This window comes from Pteropus vampyrus, unplaced genomic scaffold (assembly GCF_000151845.1).
Source record: "Pteropus vampyrus isolate Shadow unplaced genomic scaffold, Pvam_2.0 Scaffold52, whole genome shotgun sequence".
Taxonomy (NCBI): domain Eukaryota; kingdom Metazoa; phylum Chordata; class Mammalia; order Chiroptera; family Pteropodidae; genus Pteropus; species Pteropus vampyrus.
In genome coordinates, this window is record NW_011888833.1 from 4,157,415 (window position 1) to 4,177,463 (window position 20,049).

At 48.1% G+C, this 20,049-nt stretch overlaps 1 protein-coding gene and 2 non-coding genes across 5 annotated transcripts in view; 2 read left to right on the plus strand and 1 right to left on the minus strand.

The window, feature by feature from the left end:
• The window catches only part of MICU2 (mitochondrial calcium uptake 2), a 43,369-nt gene that overhangs the window by 21,187 nt on the left and 2,133 nt on the right, over positions 1-20,049 (minus strand). For 2 of the 3 annotated variants that reach the window (XM_023530704.1, XM_011360224.2), the window contains exons 2-4: positions 6,327-6,471; positions 1,777-1,808; positions 1,587-1,662 (exon numbers count right to left, since the gene is read on the minus strand). In XM_023530704.1, coding sequence (XP_023386472.1) covers positions 1,587-1,662; positions 1,777-1,808; positions 6,327-6,471 — 253 coding nt within the window. The remainder of the gene's footprint in view (positions 1-1,586; positions 1,663-1,776; positions 1,809-6,326; positions 6,472-20,049) is intronic. The other variant, XM_023530703.1, reaches the window with a different exon arrangement.
• On the plus strand, positions 19,552-19,628 carry LOC111739694. The gene has a single exon (XR_002780351.1). It is a non-coding gene; the product is annotated as a small nucleolar RNA U2-19 (small nucleolar RNA).
• LOC111739692 lies at positions 19,777-19,846 on the plus strand. The gene has a single exon (XR_002780349.1). It is a non-coding gene; the product is annotated as a small nucleolar RNA U2-30 (small nucleolar RNA).

A 20,049-nucleotide genomic window follows, 5' to 3' on the forward strand; every position in this document is an offset into this window, starting at 1 on the left:
TGATGTGAGTGGGAAAGCCACATCAGACAGATGAAGCTGAACACGAAAATTAAAGAGAGGCCATCTGAAATCCACGTCGTGTGGAAGACACGGTGGGCAAGGCGGCTGTGATGACGCGCGGGGGGGGGGGGAACCCACCCTCTTGGCTCCCGACCACACGGAGTGCAGACTGGGGCAAAGCTGTTGGGTGTTTCAGTTGTAAAGAAACAGGCCCATGTTTTAAATGTTCTTAATGGCCGACTTTTCTTGCATCTCCAGCTTCTCTGCTGCCAGTTTTATTCTGGAGCAGGTGTGCCTCTCTTTAACAAAACGCTTATTGTTCGTTAAGTCTTCAGATTTTTTTCTTAAAACTATTCAGTGTTTATGTGAAGGGAGAACACATTGAGTGTTTGTCGTGTCTCTGATCTTGGCTGAAGGAACAAAGCAGTCCCTCCCTGGCGGCCTCACAACGAAGTGAAGAGCATTTTCCCAGTTTTCACAGGAATGTGAAGAAATGGCGGAACTGCCAGATGGAGCTGGGCGCGGGGCCGAGGGAGACCCCAATTTCTCTCTTCTCTACACCCAGGTCCATGTCTTTACACAAGGGGAAGTTTTTGAAAAAGAAAACCCCAGAGTCTATTTTCGAAATAACTGATACAAATAAAAGCTTGAGGAAACACAGAACTGAGCCAGTGTGGAAACAGCACCCACACTCCTGAGACAGATGACAGAGAACAGATTTCCACGACAGCGTTCAGGGCATCCACCCTCCGAAAACGTTTTTTGGAAAAACAGACACTTCAGAATATTTGTAGGAGAAACAACTTAATTCCTATTTGTTACGTTTAATTGTAAAATAAATGCTGGTAAATGGCAATGTATCTCGATTTTATATTTAGAACTTTGTTAAAGAACCTTAGGTGTCACTAGAAGAAACGATTAAATTCTGTTACCAAGCTTCTCTGGAGACGTTTTAAATCGGAACCGTTACAAAGTCTGACTTGCTACTGAACGTAATTTTGAGAGGCCGGCTCCCCGAGGAGGAACCCCCATTCCCCCCACCCCCCCTGACGCATGCCGCGAGAACACGTCTACATCTCACAGCATGTCGCAGCGCTGATGTGGTGCATCTCTGAGGATGGCATTATGCTGAGAATTCTGCTGGGTTTTAAGAAATACATAATGACTGTGACTGACAATTCCCTTTTTATAATTCGTGGTGGGTGACACTGTGACATTATTTCTCATGTCAAGACACTACCTTCTGCTGGTTACGATGTAGGAGAACTCTGGAGAGTTCTTTTTGGCGGATGCTCTTCTCACTTTAGATGCTCTGCCTTGTCCCTTCTCTCCAGGCTTTAATGAAAATTGATGCTTGGATAATTTATCTGTAACTGCTCAGAATGTGAGGAAGTTACTTTCTACTTAACGAGTATTTTATTACGATTTAAAAACATCTACAAATAACATGGTGTTGTAACATTCTCTGTGTAGATATTCTACTGTAATTCTCTAATATACAGCTGCAAGCCTCATGACTTAATTCCTTAATAATACTTTGGATAAACAAAACACGTAAGTAGAAACTTAACAACAATCAGAATTACCTTTGTCGCCAAGGTCTCTAAAAAAGGTGCATCCACAACGAGCTGTCTGAGTTGCCGCCAGTATATCCTCGATATCCTTTGAACACACACATTGAAATCTTTTAATTTAACATAGAAAAGTTCATTTTCTAGCTTGTAACAAAAGAAAAAAAAAGAAAGAAACCCCACCCCTCCCGCACACGTTGCTTACCTTTTTTGTCAGCTTCTTGACTGAAGTTTTACCTGTAGCAAAGAAAAAACATTATTTACTACCCATTTTCTTCGTAAAAATCAACTTCCACTAAGGAAGAAATTGTTTAAAAGGTAAACGGCTCACTATTGATTTAAAAAGTGAAAGTCTGGCAGTTTTGGTACCTTTAAAGGGACGTTACAAGCCTGAGACGTCTAAGTCTGAACACGAAGATGCTGCCGCTCCTCTGGGGACCTGCCTGCACCTGCACTCGCCCATTTCAGATGCACGAGGTCCTTTTGGACTGAAGCGTGGCTGGCAGGCCATTTCCTGTTCGTTTCGGGCGCACATCACAGCGCTTTGGTATTTACATGCATCATCGAACGATCACGACCGCAGGCTGAGTACCCGTCTGTCACTACGCGAAGTCATGATGATAGTTACTGACTGTATTCCCTGTGCTGGGCGTCACGTCCCCATGGCTTGTGTATTTTATAGCTGGAAGTCTGTTACCCCTGAATCCCCTTCACCCATTTCGGCCACCTTTCCATCTCTCCCCGCTCCGGAAACCACCAGTTTGTTTCCTGTATCTATGAATCTCTTCATTTTGTTTGCTAGTTTTGCTTTTTTAGATTCCACATACGAGTGAGATCATACGGTATTTGTCCTTCTCTGACTTATTCATTTGCCATGACACCGTTAGGTCCAGCCACTGACACGGAATTTCGTAACTATCTCTGACTTAGCTTACTTGTCTGGGTTGTAAACTCTTGCCAAACATGATTTCTTTCACATAATTATTAAAGCCTGTCTCTTTTTGCTTTAACTGATTAAAAAAATGCACATTCAAGTTTTAGAAAGCCACCTTTTTGAACCCTGAAAAGTCCTCTTAAGCTTACAGCTCTCCAGTTAAAATTTAAAAGGCTAGCCAAGGTGACTGACTGTCCATTCTAAAGTGATGCTACTTTAAATAATTTCCTACTGAATAAAAGAGATTTGTGACGCTTTTGGGTTCTCAGCCATCTTCTCAACTGCTCATGTCACTGTCCTCTCCCCCACTACAATCCTAAAGCGATCTCGCTGCTGCTTCTGTTGACAGTTTGATGGCTGCAGCCCTTTCATACAGTTGGAATGAAGCTGGGAGACGCTTCTCACATAAGCCTCGTGCCTCGCAAACCTCCCTTCTTGCTCTCAAATGACCTATGAAGTTCCTTCAGTACAATTGCATAGACTATGAAAACTCAAATGACGAGTTAAAAGAATGAGTACTTTTACATGTGCCTTTTCTGTAGTTTGGGATGCTTAATTTGGACCATAAATCTAGTGAGAACAAATTCTATTATTTAGTGTAAATAAACTGTCAAGATTTCTCTTTTGCATTATTAATCAAAACCGTTGTGAATACAGTTAAAAATATTTTAGAAACATATATGAACATGTTTATAAGCTTAGGTATTCCAATCTGGGATAATTTTTATTCACTGAAACCCTACTGTATGTCACCCAATGACAAAGAACTCCAAATTCTAATGTTAGGTGCCATTCCATGAGATCATCAAGTTGATAAAAGTTACCTTTTAATTTACAAATCTAAGTGTTCGTGTGACCGTGCATATAGAGTATGCAGTGACACAACCCCAGGAAAGTGTGTGATACATGCGGACCTTTGTGTATTCTATTAACTTAAGGAGACAGCACGATTCGCCCGCCTTATTCTGCTTTTCTTGAAGGTATGCCACACACTGTGCGCTCTTCAGACGATCAAGATCAGTAAAGGAGAGGGATCCTTGTCCCCAACTGAAAAAGCATTATAGGAAGTAACGCCTGACACCTTGAGGTGGGAGGAGGAGCGGTCTCTAAGAAACAAGATTACTTCTAAGGGGTCCTCCGTCTGCTCCACAGCTAGGTTCCTCTTCGGCCTTTTAAAGGCCTTTGTGCTTAGTAAAAACATCCTTGGACTAGAAACTGCATGAGGCTCGAAGGTGAGGTTTGCCTCCTGTGGCTAGGAGCCCTGGGCCAAGCAGCGGAGCCAGCACAGCTCAGGACTACGAGCGAAGGGACAGGACAGGCACGCGCTGGCCGAGTGGCACAGCACCAGAAGCACAGCGAAGGCACATCCCACACCTGTCTTACCTGTAGGTAGCTCTGCGCTTCGCGATTAAATATTTGTGGAATGAATCACAGAATAAAAAATTTAAAACGAGTCCAGAATATCTTCTTACTCAGATCCCTGCCTTTTTCTGGCTAGTAAACTATATCCCCATTTTACGAGAGCAGATGAGGCATGGCGACAGGCGAGGGGGACTTAGGTCCGGACGCCGGAGGGCTCCTTCCCGCAGGCACTGTCCCAGCCTCACGCTCCCGCAGAGCAGGAACGGGGCCTGCAGAGCCGTCTCCGCGCCTCCAGGAGCTCCCCGGGACCGGTGGCAGAGCTTGGCGCAGCCCACAGAGGCAGCTGTCACTTCTGCTCAATACCACAGTGACGACACTGGCCGTCTCATGCTCATTCCGAGTTCTGCTTGTCACTGGTATACGCGTTTATCAAAATGGGGGAAGCAACGTACTTAAAGATCTTCTATTGTAAAGAACATCACTAATTAGAAAGTGAAAGAGAGATTACCTCTGTGATAAGGTCTGGGGCCACTGTCTCACATAACGGTCATTTTTAGATTAAACAGAGAAGGCAGAGCCACCAGGAGGAAGCCTTCCTCTCACTCCTCCTCCTCCGCTGTCCACAGGCTCCCCCAGGACAAGGAGGGCTGGGCGGGGGTTCCGGGCAGGTGGCCGTCTCACCTGGAGCCCCCTCTCGCCACCAGTCCCTGGGCTGCGCAGGATAGAGGCCAGGAAGCCAGCGGGAGCCAGTCTGCTCTGCCAGACGACGGCTCCGAAAATGGATCTGAATGTTTTCAGCCACATTCTTCTAGTTAAGAATAAAACACATCTGTAAATAATTTAACTTTTCCTTCAGGTTTTTTTTTTGGGGGGGGGGGAACGCTTCTCTTTGGCTATTTCTACTTTGATGCGCATTCAAACATCCAGTCTCATCACTTTCACGGCTACATCATCGCGTTCGCGCACTTTCATGCGAAAGTCAGAGAATGGGGAACACTTAGCGGGAAGGCAGACCCAGAGTGGAGGCTGTCACACTTTACCGTGCAATACGACAGTGGGAGCAGACAGGTCTTCACGCACGGTGACAGAATTCTGGCTCAGGAAGTAGTCTTCTTAAAGTTCACCACCTAGTCTAGGGATTCCGCCATGTGGCTTTTACTGTTTGCAGAGAACTTCTTAAGTAAAAACCAGGAACAAGCACGTCTCATTACAGGCAAACAGCCATTTTAAAACTTAAGCAAAACTACATGAATACGTGTTAAGTGTCATTACAGCTCGTTCCTTTCATGTGTCCCCTTTATTTGACATTCTTTATCTGCTGTGCCATTGCCATCATACTTTCTTTCGTCTCTTTAATCATGACTTACTTCAGTTCTTCGAACGTGTTTATGATGAGTATTCTGAAGTTTTTTCTGCTGTCCCTGACATATGGCTGCAGTCACAAGCAGCGTCTGACGGCGTTTGTCCAGCGGGGGGACGCTTTCCTGTTTCTTTGCACGGCCTGTTGTTTTCGGAACTGGACATTTCAGAGAAGATAGCGCAGCAACTCTGGAGACTCGCTCCCCTTACAGGGCTTGTCATCTGCCTGTTTACTTGTCTAGTGTCTGGCTGGATGGCTGCCCTTGGCTTCCCTGGTGGGGCCGCGGCCCGTGGGGGACGGCAGTTTGGGCAGCTCCCCCGGGCTCCTGCCCTGACCAGACAGGGTGTTAAGCTCCACTAACTGCCAGTCGACTGCTTATTTTTTTCGAGACTGCCTGGGACATAAATTGCTCTAGATAATAACACAGTCGAATATGGCCTCCGTGCTCCTTGCCCACGTCCCCCGGGACAGGTCTTCCGGCACATTTCAGAAAGTGTCAGGAAGCCAAGAAGTTTCCACAGAACTTCTCCGCAGCACAGGGCCCAGAGCACGGGCCATACCCACTCTACAAAGTGAAAGGGGCTAGTTCAGGTAATAAAACTGATGCCATTTGAAATAACTGAGAGTTGACACTTTATGACATAAAATTATGTAGCTGTGGCTTTTGGATTTTTGCTCCTAATTTCAGGGTTTTTACCGGTGGCATCGCGGCTCCATTACTGACCCTCCTAACTGCTCCAATCCAGTTTCATTTTGTTTGCCCGATTTAAAACATATCGATACAACCAAAAACTAACATGCCACATAAAGTAATTATTCTATTACTAATTCACTTAGTGACCCTAAAAAAATTACCTATTTTCCCTTTCTGTCTCTTTAGAAAAACCCGCACACAAAACAAGTATTTCTTAGATAAACACATATAAAAGTTTAACTGTACTTGTGTCACAAGGAATGAAATGTCTAAATGAGAAGAAAACGCATGGCACAAAGACTGATGATAATTAGAACAAGGGAAGTCTGTTACCAGTTCTGAAAAAGAGGTTTTTCAGTCCTAATATTTGTTTTTTTGAATCTTGAAGAACCAAAAACAACTCACGTTCCAGGTGCTCGAACATCACGGAAAAGAGGAAGTCCCGCGGCGTCATGTAACACTCGCCGCCGTGCTCCAGGGACGAGAACTGCATGAAGCGCTGCTTGCGAAGGGACAGCTTCCCCGTCACCTCTCCACGGCCAGCAGTCTGCTGAAATGAGCAGCAATGGCAGTTTAAGATCTCCTCCAGCATCACTGCCCTGAGCTACTTGGCGGGTAATCTTGGAAGGGCGATTTTAGCGTTTAGGTCTGACGGCCTGCAAGCTTCCCATCACGAGCTTCCCATCACGCCTTGAACAAGCGTTTCTGGAGGGTCCACTCTGAGTGCCAAGGTGGGTGCGAGGCTGACCCGAGGGAGCTCACGTCAGGACGGGAGACTGACGACTAGTGAGTAAATGTATAACACAATGCGGGGTGGTGAGAGGTGCCAAGAAGAAACGTAAAGCAGGACAAGCCACTGAGAAGGAGAGCCATTTGGACAGGACAGTCGGGGCTGGCCTTTCTGCAGAGGTGGCACGGAGACTGAGCAGGGTGCAGCCGGGGAGCCATGGGGCGGCGGGGGAAAGCGGCTAGACAGAGGTAAAGGGGGGCCAGGGCCTCGAGGTGGAAATGGGCCTGGCGCGTTCAGGGGACAGACTAGAGACACAGCGGGCAGCAGAGCACGCAGAGCTGTGCTTTCATCAAGATAAAACACATCGCATCTGAAAAAGCTCTGCTTTTAGAAATATATCTACATCACAGCGGAAAGTGCTCAAAGAACAAGCCTGGGTAAAATATCGTCTGTGAGAATCTACATCCCAGGTAACGGGACCTTGGGCTCAGTCCCACGCTGGTGGGGACAGCACAGAGATACTGGTCGCTAAGCTTTCGGGGAGCACCCACGTGGTCTGGTGCCTGTGCACGCTAACTGAACAGACACCACGAGGCATGGACGCTGTCGAGTCTGCGGCAGGGCCAGGGCGGAAAACCAGGGGCGCTGACGCAGCAGCCCGGTCAAACCAGCATGCTGTCCTACTCGCGGCCGGCATTTGTCCTAGGCAGACTGGAGGGGGCGACAGCGCAGCTAACCGGGGGCCCAAGGTCAGCCCGGGCCAGGCACAGGGGGAGCCACCCGGGCACAGCGGGAGCAGCCCAGCAGCGTGCTCTCACTGGCTGCCTTACCCGGGGACCCCACGGCGCTTTCCTGGCCTGGCACCCTGTTCCCTGTGGATCCCATTTACCTTGCCGCCCCCTGGCGGTCAGTGAGCGCTGGCCGGAATGGAAACGGGACGCCGTGAACCGCAGCTGCTCAAACCTATCCCTCCAGCACTGTGGACAGCTGGCTCCCTCTGGCGGACCTCAGGCCCTTGACCAGCTAGTATCAACTGTCTTCTGACAGCTGGCGCCCCTGAGCAGCCGGCTCCATGCCCCGCGGTGTCCTGCACAGCGCCCACCAGGATTAGGGGACAGCGCTCAGTGACACTGCAGCGACAGGGCCCCCAGAGATCGCCTGGCCATGCCTACCCTCCCTAAGCCACCATGACCAGTCACCTGAGGGCCGCGGTTCGCACGAGCCCACACTCATCCTAGGGACCGGAGAACTGAATTTCACTTCTGCTCTGAGTGTTACTCGACACCAGGCAGCTGCAGCACCGTTTTAACAGGTGAATGTCGACTGCCTATGGGAAGAGAGTGCCCACCGAGACGGGCCCTGGCTCCCCCTGGCAGGTGGCAAGAGCTCTGGCAGTGAGCGGACAGAGAGGACGCGGTGGGACAGGAGGTGGGGGAAAGGTGCTTTCAGATGTCACAGCACAGGCAAAGGCCTGTGGGGGACAGAGCACAGTGCAGCCGAAGAACCGAAGGACGCTGGAAATGGGCACTGATGTCATTCGCTTAGAAAACGTCTGTGTTTATCACGCTGATTCTAACGTGTAGTCTAATAAGGAGAATATATTTTAAAACCTTAAACAAATATTGGCTCTTTTATATTTCCTAATATCTAAGTTGTTCTTGACTGGTTAAAAAATCACCTTTGCCAACAATTCTCTTTGTATAAAAAATTCTTTTTTCCAAACTTCAGCTAAAAGGGATTGGTTACTCACTTATCCTCAGCTGCTTCCCTAACAAGCCAACTAATACACTTCGTATATTACATGTATTATATACTGTAATCTTACAATACACTAAGCCAGAAAATGTTAAGAAAATCATAAGGTTCCTAAGTTTATTCAAATTGTTACAATGCTCCAAATAAATTTTCCAGTGTATTTACTGAAAAATATTCCCACATAAAGGGACGTGCACAGTTCAGACCCGTGTTGTTCAGGGTGTGGACATCGCTTGGGCTTCTCATAAGTACCATCGCGTGTCAAATAAAGTCAAACAGTGGGATGCAAACCTCGTCACCTCCCCAACACTGCTAACACACACCTTTCAAAGAACATGCTTAGCAGCAGCGTGTTCTTAGCTGTGATGACGGACCAATGACAGAAGGCTCTGCAAACACTCGGTCACCGACGCACAGGCCTGGGGGTTCCGGGGGCCGAGAGAAACGCGACTGTTTCCTCCCAGGCTACGCCAATTCCTTTCAAAAGTGTCCCAAGGCAAACCATAATTTTAAGCCATTTATTTAGGACACACGTTTCTGTACAGATGTCGCTACCCACGGTTAACGCTCTCATGGCAGCCGCGGGCTGTGCGAGGCCGCGGGGAGCCCGCGGGGCTGCAGCAGAGAACGAGTTCTCCTCTTTTTCTCTGGATTTTTGGTTTTCATGCTCAAGCTATGTATGCGACGATCCACTTTAACATGGAATCTGGGGAGGTCTTCACTCCGTGCTAATCCCCCTGAAGGGTCCACTGTACCTTCCTGAGCACCGACTCTTAATAAAATCAAAGGGTCCTTAAAGAACTCACAAACTGATGAGGGAGCAGTGAGTACAGTTCCTCACACCCGCCTCCCGCACCTGACAGCAGCCCTAACCCAAAGGGAGCGAGCATCGCCTCGGGGACGCTGGCCCCTCCCCCACTCGGGACTGGGTCTGGAGGGTCCTCCGGGTGCTGGCAGTTTGCACTGAACGACGCCAGCCCCGGGGTGAAGAGCAGCCTCCTCCTCCGGGAGCGACGTGCGTGTGCTGGGATGAGGGGGCGGGGTTGGGGCCGGCCTCGCGGGCCAGGGCCACCTCACACGCTGGGTGCCGCACGCCTCCAAGGACCACTGTGTGTGCGCGGACGGACAGCTGTCTGGTGTATGGTGACAAGGCGCACTGAGGAGGGTCCTCTGATGTGCACAGAGGTCCACACGCGCCAAGGAGGCTGTCACTGGCATCCCCCCCACCTGCAGGGGCAGTGCAGGCAGACGGCAGCACAGAATGTCGCACGGGAAGCTCCCATCACCCACCGCCCTCGATGCAATAAGCCATGTGACAAGGAGTCGGAGCGATGCGCACGTGAGCTAGAGGAAGGCGGCCTCTGAAAGCCGACGCTCCCGGCAGAGGGCTTCGCCCGTCTACTGCCTTCACCGCGCCGTGGCTATTTCTGACCCGTGGGGTGACAGTGAGGAGGCATTCGGTCTCTGTTCTTCGTCGAACGCTCTGTGGCCTCTACGCCCCTCAGGAAGACGCTGGGAAGGAAGAGGCCACTCGGCCTGCTGGACGTGCACACCGCAGAGCAGAGCCTTCCGCTCCGGGCCCTGCCTCGGCGTTTGTAATTGTTTCGTTGCCTTTGAACTTTCTGGTCTGTGACTGAACGAACACCCTCTTCTGAAAGAACCCTTAACGACGGGAAGCGTTCGCTGGTTAGACGTTCCGTCTTGTCCTGGGTCACGGACATTACGCTGCCGTGCGACGATCTGCTGCTGGCCTAAATGGGGACCGGCGGTGCACGATTCTGCATGGCGACCATGTGCTGGCCAGGGCGACGGGGGCCACCGCTGGGTGAGCAGGGAGCCCTGGGACCCACTGAGGACTGTGCAACGTAGTGATGGCCATGTGCCGCTGGCTTCCCAGAGACCAGCAGAGCGTGTGGCCCTCCCTGGGGGGCACAGTGGGACGGAGTGGCACGAGCTCACACACACACTCACTCACTCACTCACACACACACACATACACACACACACACACATGCACGCACGCACGTCTTGCGGAACCACCCCAGCATCTGTCTGAGGAAGGGTGGCCGCTGTCAGGACATGCTGAGGGCAGAGCACAGCACCGTCCCTGCTGGCAGGCGCTCCCTGTCCCGAGGTCACTGAACACCACACTCACGTCCCTTCCTCCTTAGCTACCCTGTGAGAGGCACGTCACAACAACAGAAATCTGTTCATGCTCTAAACAAAGTGGAAACTGGGTTTCAAGCCTTCGCTTAAAGTCCCGGTGTCCCCGAGCGTCGGCGGTGGCCTCGCGGCAGCCACGGCCACAAGGCGTTCTCCAGGAAGCGGCTGCGCTGCTCTGGCTCGGTCCCCTGCTGGGGAGGCAGGTGCCCCTCACGCGCTCTGCTGGTGCACATGTGCCCCTCCACGCGTGTCCCCCTTCCCACGACCTGGCCCCTGCAGCGGGCAGACACGACCAGGGCCCGGCAGTGTGCAGAAGGAGCACGCGTGCGTGTCCCACAGCCACATTTATCCAACTGTGACCTTCTGCTTTCTCACTTTTCTAAGTGAGACATGCCCCGGACTCATTATTTTTCAGGCTGACGTATTAGAGCAGCCCAGGTCCGGCCTCAGTGACTTCACCGCGACTCTGCTCTTCGCGGCGAGGAGCAGGCCCCGCAGGAAGGCACGAGGAGCCTTTTGAGGTTCGAGCTACGATCTGATCATGCTGACTTGCGGAAAGGGCTCCCCAGAATTGAGAACCCCAGCGAGCCTGGGCTGCTGCTGTCAGAGTGCTGAGTCACACACAGAGGCCACCATGTAGAGCACTGTACCCTACTGGACACGATGCAGGATGAGCAAAGAAGGGTGGGTGAAAAGACCCCCGGCCCCTTCCTCCCACCTCTTCTCGGGGACAGGTGCTGTCTGGGGCTGCATTTTACAGTGGGACTGCAGAAGTGAGTAGTCTAGCGTTTGCATGGTTGTCCCCTGTACCCCACATTCTCACTTGGACTTCCATACCCCAAATGCCAGCGAAAGGTCATTCCCTCCACACGCTGCCTCAGTTTGTAAGGCACTCGTCGTCAGGACAGCTTTCTAAAGCTCGTGGTGAATACTGCTGGCAGCTTCCCTCTCTACCACCGAGTCCCTGAAGCCCCAGACCTACACCCTACACAAAATCTGGTCAAAGACTGGAATTACTTTTAAAAACGACCACGTGTTGCTTGAATAGAGATTTTATCCAAGACAAAAATGGAACAAATTTGAAAAAAAACAAAAAAAAACAAAAAAAACAAGGCAAATGGAACGATGATAACAGCTGGAATGAAGAGGTGGATTTGCAAGTTCTTATTAAAAACAAGAATTACATTTGTATTTGAAAATTCCATTGATACTATTGTTTTTAAGAACTGGTCTTTGTATAAAATGAATACTGCCACCTTAGTTCTGTTCATTGCTAACACGATTTTCCTAAAACTGATCTGGCTTGCTGGAGTGTTCCTAGCTTCAGTATTCACCTGGCTACCTTTGATGAGCTCAGTTACGTTCACTGCATACCTTTCCCCAGACAGATTAAATAACCGCTTGCTGCTTCCGGCTGCATTAACACACTTCACAAAGCCGAGCATGTGATACGGCTCGCTGCTGCTTCCCTTTGCATCCGGCTACCTTGTTTGTTAGCCTTGCTGGCCCTGGCCTCCTCTCAGATCCTCCGGTCTGGTGTCCTCCTGAGCAAACTCTCCCCAAGCCCGAATGACTCCACAATGGAACTGTCTGTGCCCTACTGTGACGGACTCTTCACGAACACGAGGCATCCCTCCCCTCTGCACCCCGGGCGACGAGGTTAATACTGAAAAACGGTCCAAAAAAGGGTGTGCTAGGAGTGACTGGATCTCTACGAACGGGAATCAATTCCAAACTAAAAGTGTGATGTTAAAAATAACAATTTAAAAGTCGATTTCATTCTGTGAACCGATATGCAAATGTTTGAGTTTTTTTGTGCTTATTTTAAATCCTATTAATAGCTTATTAAAATATTTCTGGACAGCTAGGCATATGCTCTGCCATGGACAACTAGAGAGGCGTACGCGCAAGCGGGACCCGAGGCTCTGTCACACCCCTGTTCTAACTGCACATCGTTAATTCCTGCAGGGGGAACACCCGCTCCTGACAGGAGGGAAGAAGAAAAGCCACTGGCGGGGAGTGGCAGTGTGAGTGGCACCAAGGCTGCCACCTGGCTTCCTGCCTCCCATGGGGAGTGAGCCTGCGGCCGCAGGGGCCAGGAACGGCACACGCGCACCCTGCACCTCTGCGTGCCAGCGCGGGGGCTCCCGCCTCACATCATGCTTGGTCCAGGTCTTCGCGGGTTTCCCAGCTCCAGCCTGGAGTCTGAGGACCTACCTAACACAGCAGGTCTCGGACAAAACCTGGCTGTGGGACTGCATCTGTTGGGCCGCGCAGGGGCTGAGCCAGACAGACCTGTGTCACCAGCATGGGTGCTCAGGTGCATGCCACCTGCATCTGCTGAAGTCTGTAAACTAAGTCACCATGAAAGGAAGTCACACAAAGATCAAGCAACATAAACATACAACGCAAGAAGAAAAGCAATACGCAGATGTGACTATATACGATGTGACTATATATTTTGGCAAATTAATTTCTTGTTCAAGCAAAGCTCTGCTTTGTATCTGTGAAGTACAAACACAGATCCAATCACTGATGACCCTGCATGCATTTGCTAAAATCGCCGTTTCTGCCCCCTGATCCTTGGCACATATTTTACAAGATATTCACGCTCTCAGTAAAGCAATTTCTGAAAACACTTTAACAGTGAAGACTGAAAAAGATTCTATCATAGAATTTGCTATATAACGACTGAAAAACCAAACAGATCATTTTGCTTTTGCTAGCTTTTTGCTGAGGTGGCACTAAGCATAACTCAAGTAAACAACCGCCCAATAGAGAACTAGAAGACTGTCCCGCTTTTCTATGTGACACAGCCACCAGCCTTCTGTGTCTTCCACCACAGGTGGTGGCAGACGAGGCATGGCTCTCTGCACCCTAGCCTTGGGGACAGGCAAGCAGCAGCATTAACTGCTGGAGCCGCATACCGAGTCAGCGCTCTGGTTAGCATCTGCCCAGGGGACGGCGCATGCTGTGCCAGGATGAAGTTCTTTGGGGTGCACGTTAAAGAGAAACTTTTATCTTGACCCCTGAGACCTACTCTGAGAAACAAAACCAGTGAAAACATAGTTTATGATTCGTTTTGCAGACACGCTTTAAGGGTCAGACAGAGCTAGCACCTGGGCGACCTTCCCTTTTACAATCTATTTGGTGGGTAATTTACTCCTGTACTCTGTATATAAAAGTTTAGTCCAAAGAACAATTCTAGCAAAATCTCGAGAGGGTGGAGGAAGGAACAGACATCTGCAGTCTGGACCAGAATGACATCCTGCCACAAATCCGGCAAGCCGACGCTCTCAACGTGAACTGCTAGTGACGCCTCTAAGGGCAACTGAATTATCTACAGATCTGGATGGATTCGGTCATTTTGTTTACTGTGAAATTAGTTTCTAAATATTTATGGCTATTGTTTAGATATTTTTTTAACTTATAATCTAAAAAAGCCTTTATCTAAGTAATCTGTATTATTTCCAGTATCCATAACGTCATTGAGAACTGGCAGACGGGCTCCTCAGGCTCCGAGGACTGGAGCTGCCGCCCCTTGGACAGGCTGGCGGGTCTACACTGCCTACCAGAACACACGCTTCAGAGAATGAGAGCAAACAGAACATTTTCTCGAGTTCAGCTAAACACATATACTTGCAAAAGGAAAGTCTAACGACGCTCTCCTTTTATATCGCCATTTCTTTTTGCTTCTTCCTGCTCCCCCTCCCCGGAACCCCAGACAGGCAGTTGGATACAGGCACCCCGCCCTTCCACGTCAGGGGAGGGGAGCGAGACCACCTCTCAGCGACGCCGAGGAAATGACTGCGCCAACAGCACTAATTACATCTAATTACAGGGCACCGCTATGTCATCTTTCTTTCCGAATCTAGCCACTTACACTTTGATTTCTGACTTCCATTTGGGCTTATTAACATCAAAGCTTTGTCATCACTTATCTGTTTCAAGAGACATTTTTACCTGAGGCAACAAAGTTAAAACTTCCTTGCATCCTCGCGTCTCTGTTGCAAGAAAGCTTTAGTCTTCATTAGGTTTTCAGTGTTGCTAAACCTGCACAGGTTGCTATCACGCTCTCTGCCCTCGGCACACCGACTCTAATGTCCCGTCCTGAAACCCAAGGTGCTGCGCACAGATGCGCACAGATGCTCCAAGCCAAGTTCACGCCGACACGTCTAGTTCACCCGCTGCTGAGGTCTTATCAGTGTCTTTTCCCAAAGATAATCACCACAAATATAGTCAGACCCTCGAAATAAAACCAATGCCATTACCGTGTGACTGTCTAGGGCTGCCGCAGCAGATTAAGAGTGCCACCTTAATTACGTTCCGCAAGTTATTTAAACATCCGCTGATGAGCAGCAGAGTCCTGCATCTAATGAAACTTGCCAAATCATTTCTCAAGTTAACACGTTTCTGTTCACGGCTTAAACGCGACAGTCCACATCCCTCGCTTTTAGTTAAAAGTTGTGACCACTTGTTTTAGTCGGGTTGTACTCATCAAATTTAAAAAGAGGTCAAAAGTGAATTTAAATAATTCCAAAGAAAAACAATCTATCTTTGGTGTTCTCTGTTTTAGAATTTGAATAATTTTACAAATTAATGTCATGATGCAATACACACCCGTCCCTCAATTTACGCAGATTATCGGTTCCATGCATCTTTTTTTCATTGTTTAATGTGGGAGAAAACCACAGAGTCCACCAGTATGAAAAGAAATACTAAATAGGCCGATATGAGTCATGAAAATATTTATTTCACATACTTTCACAAAAAATGCTAATGAAAATTCAGGAAAAAAAAATTCATTTACTGTCAGTGCTGTAATGAAATCTAAAGCAACCAACCTTTTTTTAATTGGCACAAAGTCACTATTTTCACTGCTTGAAATATGTGGAAGTAATACTTTGGCTTCATTATTTATGTTTTTGGATCTTTTCCCAACCCCATCTTTTGCTAATTTTCATAAATTCTTTGATATTCAGCAACATTTTTAAAAATATTTTTGAAATTTTAAGGCTCGTTGGATGTTTGGGTCAATATCTAGAATTGCAGTTTCTAGTTTTGTGGCCAGTTGACTTTGTAAATATTTTCTGCAGTGAATGAAACTGGTTTAAGGTCACTGCTGTATTTGTTGGCAGGATGGGCTTCAGATATTAAGTGAATTAATTCATTATCAGTTAACTCGTGGTTAACCAGTAATTCGTTAGTATCATCTACATTCAGACTGTCAGAGCCTTCTCCTTGAAATGTATTTAATAAGTTAATAATGCCAGTGACGCCCTCTGCAGGTGTTGAAACCACATTCCCTGTGCGGCCACTTCTGGCCACACTGCTTTCCAGCGAGCATTCAAAATTGACGGCTTTCCATTACCCCAAGCGAAAGCAATATTCTTGATACAGCTTAAAATTGTGTATTTATTCCAGGCTTCTGTAACTGTAAGTGGTTCATTATCTTCAAGTTTATTAATAATCATTAAAACTCTGTTTAACAGAATTGATCTTAGACGTGGAAATAACACCTTGATCTAAAGGTTGGATCACAGAAGTTGTATTTGGTGGCGACTATACAACTTCTATATTTGGATGTTCTAAATTGTGTGGGTGACCAGGTGCGTTATCTAAAAGTAAAAGTGTTAATAATTATGTGTTGGTAAGTATTAGTTCTTTGTTTGTTGCTAAGTCAAGCTATTGTTTTTTAGAAAGAGTAGTTGCCAGTAATGGAAATGAAAAAGAAAGAACCCCATAAAATGAGACCGTGTAAATAAAAGTCACGTATAAAAAGTCCACGTAAGTGGAGGATATTTATCATGTATAAAAAACCTCATCTAAAAAAAATACTGCGTAAATCCAGGGATGGGTGTAGTACTCATATTAAATTAATAAATGAAAAATTTGTTAGGTAACACTTTTTAGCAACATTGGAAAATCCACAAAAAAAATGCCATTAGAAGTTTTGGCAACTGAACTGGTCCCACACTCGTCATAGTTGTTTCTAGGCTCTCAGGCTGCATGAACTGTTAAGTGACACCTCTGCCCCGCCAACACACACTGAATTTCCTCCCCAGCAGCTGTCACTACTCGGGTTCTCTTGGCTTTTTTTGTTAGACAGAAGGGAAGAGTGGAGTCATCTACAGCCAGCTTCTGGATTAACTGCCCCTCTTGCTTACCCATCACAATGCAAGTAAACTGCTTACCAGCGCAGGCCAACCTCTGCACCAGTTCACGCCACAGAACTCACTTCTCGAGAGTCTAGCCTACCATCATCTCCACGGATCTGGAACAATCTCTGACTCCTTATTACGTCATTCTAACAGCATTCAAATGTCCTCTCCTGCCTCACGCTATAAAACAAAACCAAGCCCCATCCTTGGCCTCTCGTCTCCTGCTCGCGGTGGCCTGTGGCCGCCTGGAAAGCAGCACTTCCAGCAGGAAGCATCTCTGCTCCTTTTTTTGCTTCCTTACTTCACAGTGTCAACACATGCTGATCGCACTGTCCCCGATACTCCACTGGTACTCACAGTCACCAACAACTTCCTCACTGTCACACCCGCTCAATTTCCTGTTCCCAGGCTTTCAGCCGCAGACGAAACTGCCACATGAAACTTCCTGCTACGTGCTCACTCTATCGATGCTACTGTAGCCTTCATGCAACAGGACAAATGCTTCCGACAACCAACTCCAGCTGTGCGTTGCTTTTAACAACAGGGACACGTTCCAAGAACTGTCGCCACCAAATACAACTTCTGTTAGATTCGGTCGCTGTGTGAAATGGCAGAGGCCCTGGCGCACAGCTCGACGGCGCAGCCTGCGACCCGCCTGCGCTGTGCGGTGTACCCGCGCTGCACACGCGGCCCGTCGCCTGTCAAAGCGGGGTTACGTGGCACAGGACCGCGCTGTGAAGCGTGTGACTGGCCTGTTTGCCTGGGACCTCGCTAAATTTAAAATCAAATTCATGACTTACCTCAAGCTTGATACAGAATCTCACAGCACACATTTCAATCTTTTTTAAAGCTTCACCTTGTATTTTTTATTTTCCTCTCCATTTAAAAATGATAACTCACAGGAGCACTTTTCTAAGCCATTGTGATGAGGTCAACGTACAGACACTTCAATGCCTTTCAGTCAGTGGGGAGCCCATCCACTCTCGTCTTCCCAGAGGCCACTTTCCTAGGACTCCCTGCCCCGTCTGCCTGTCTCGCATCTCAGCGACCACGGTGTAGGCAAGCCACCTGTCATTTGTGTCACCTACACTGCAGCCCCCCCTTCCTCCTTGCCCCCTGCCACATGTCCAGGCATCTGGGGAGAGCGAGCATCCACGTGACCATGACAGCCGGGGTGAAGCCCCCTGAATAAAACGGGAATTCACAAGTACAAGCAGATGTGAATGAATAAATGGTGGAGAGAAGCCCCACGAAGCCTCAAAGCACCCCCAAATACTTACCATTAATGTGTACAAAATGCAGATTACTTAACTCCCTTGACAATGGAGAACCCTGGCAGATAACACCTGACTAAACAATGGAGTAAATACCATCAGGAGACATGTACCCTGTGTGCCTCGAAGACGATACACTGACAAGAACACAGCGCGACCTTCGTACCACTCCTAACAAAAACGCCTGCATCACGAAGCAGCATCAGCCAGCTCTAAACTGAGGGGCATCCTACAAAGTAACGGGCCACTACTCAGCACCCAGTAAACATGCTTTAAATCTGCACAGAAGCGTCAGAGCGTAGATGCAGGAAAGCCTGGAGGAACCGCACGATAATTATGAACTGAATCCAGCCATTTTAAACACACTGTTAGCTGGAGCTCTATCCATCTATATTTGGGATACAGTAATATATGTAATTCTTTATTAATGCATTAAATAACCATGAAATGTTTATAAAAAGTTTAATAAGTACTCTCATTTCAAAGAAGTGATGCTTTGGGATACCTGTGACGGCTGTAACATAATCGGAAGATATCTGAGATTGCTAGCGATGACAAAGTCAGGTACCGCTACTACTACTGTGGCTCGTTGCCTACATTCTTAATTGAAGAAAACGTTAAACTATAGGTTAATGGAAACAAAAACGTAATCTTTTGAACTTTATGCTTGGATCTTTTGGGATCCATGAGGGGTAAGTACCCCACATGGCTCCCTCGTGTCCTCACAATAAATGTTTTTGTCATATGGCTTAAGGGACACTACATGATCTGACTCGTGCCGCCAATCACCCCAATTTTGGAACGTGTATTTTGTAGCTCACGTTCTACTGAACCAAACTCTTACCTTCGGGCCCCTTTGCATGCATATCCTTTCCATTCTCTCTGCCCGGCAAATTCCCAATCACGTGATGGGGGTCAGTTTACATCACTGCCAGGGTCAGCGGTCCCGCCAGGATGCTCCCGCACACCCAGCACTTACTACTCTGCCACGCACGCACCATGCTGCCTGAACACTGCCACCCCCCCCCACCCCCGCCGCCCCGAGAGGGGAAGCACTTGGACTGTGTCTCCAATCCCTACCTGGCACACAGTAGGCACTCCCATAACTGTGGAAGGAAGAAAGGGGAGTGTGAGGGGAATTCAATTTATTTGCCGTTTCATGACCTTGAATTCTACCCTTAATTCTTGACTGCCCCCACAAATGAAAGCTATTGGTCACAACGGGAACCATAAGAGTGTAGGATTCAATTAATGCAAAATAACTATTTTTTCTGAAAAAATCACTTCGTGTGATTAAAATGAAGGACCTTATCACTGTTAATATAAAGCCATATCAGGAAGATTTTACCAGCTTGAAATACTAAGTAAAATAACTATATTAATACATAAGGTATCGAGATGGTATGTTCCCATCTCAGTAATTCTCAACTATGCACACATGACTCCAAAGTGGTGGTGGTGGTGGCAATGGTGGAGGGACAAACAGGCCCCACCCTCAGGTGGGACTAACAGAATCGATGACTCTGAGACCAGCTCTTACTGAAGCGGGTCAGTGATGAAAAGAGCCAAATGTGAGCATCAGACCTTCCGGTCTACCTGATGCATGATCTCTGCAGTTCTGAGAAACGAAAGTATAAAGCAATTTCAAACGACCAGGGCTTATGTCTGGGCGTGTGTTTATAAAGGAGACCGGTGACTGAGGGCTTGCTGACTTAATGGACGAATGACACCGAGGGTGGCGGATATCAGTGCATGAAAGGCTAATCAGTTCTCAGCAATGATGGAAAGCTTTTACTACTGACCTCTGTAACTATGAAGGTTTCTGCACTTGATCTGAGCTCAGAATTAAAAAAAAAAAGAATCAAGGAGGTGGAGGGACAGTTTTCAAACTACACAGGCCCCTCCCAGCCGCGGTCGGCCTCTGCTGCTGAGAGGACTGTGCTGTCATCTTCAAATCCACTGTGGTGGCAGAAGGACAAGAACCAGTGCTCTAAACTGCTCCAGCAGGTGTCAAAACTTTGACACCGTGCAAAGTTTTGCGTCGT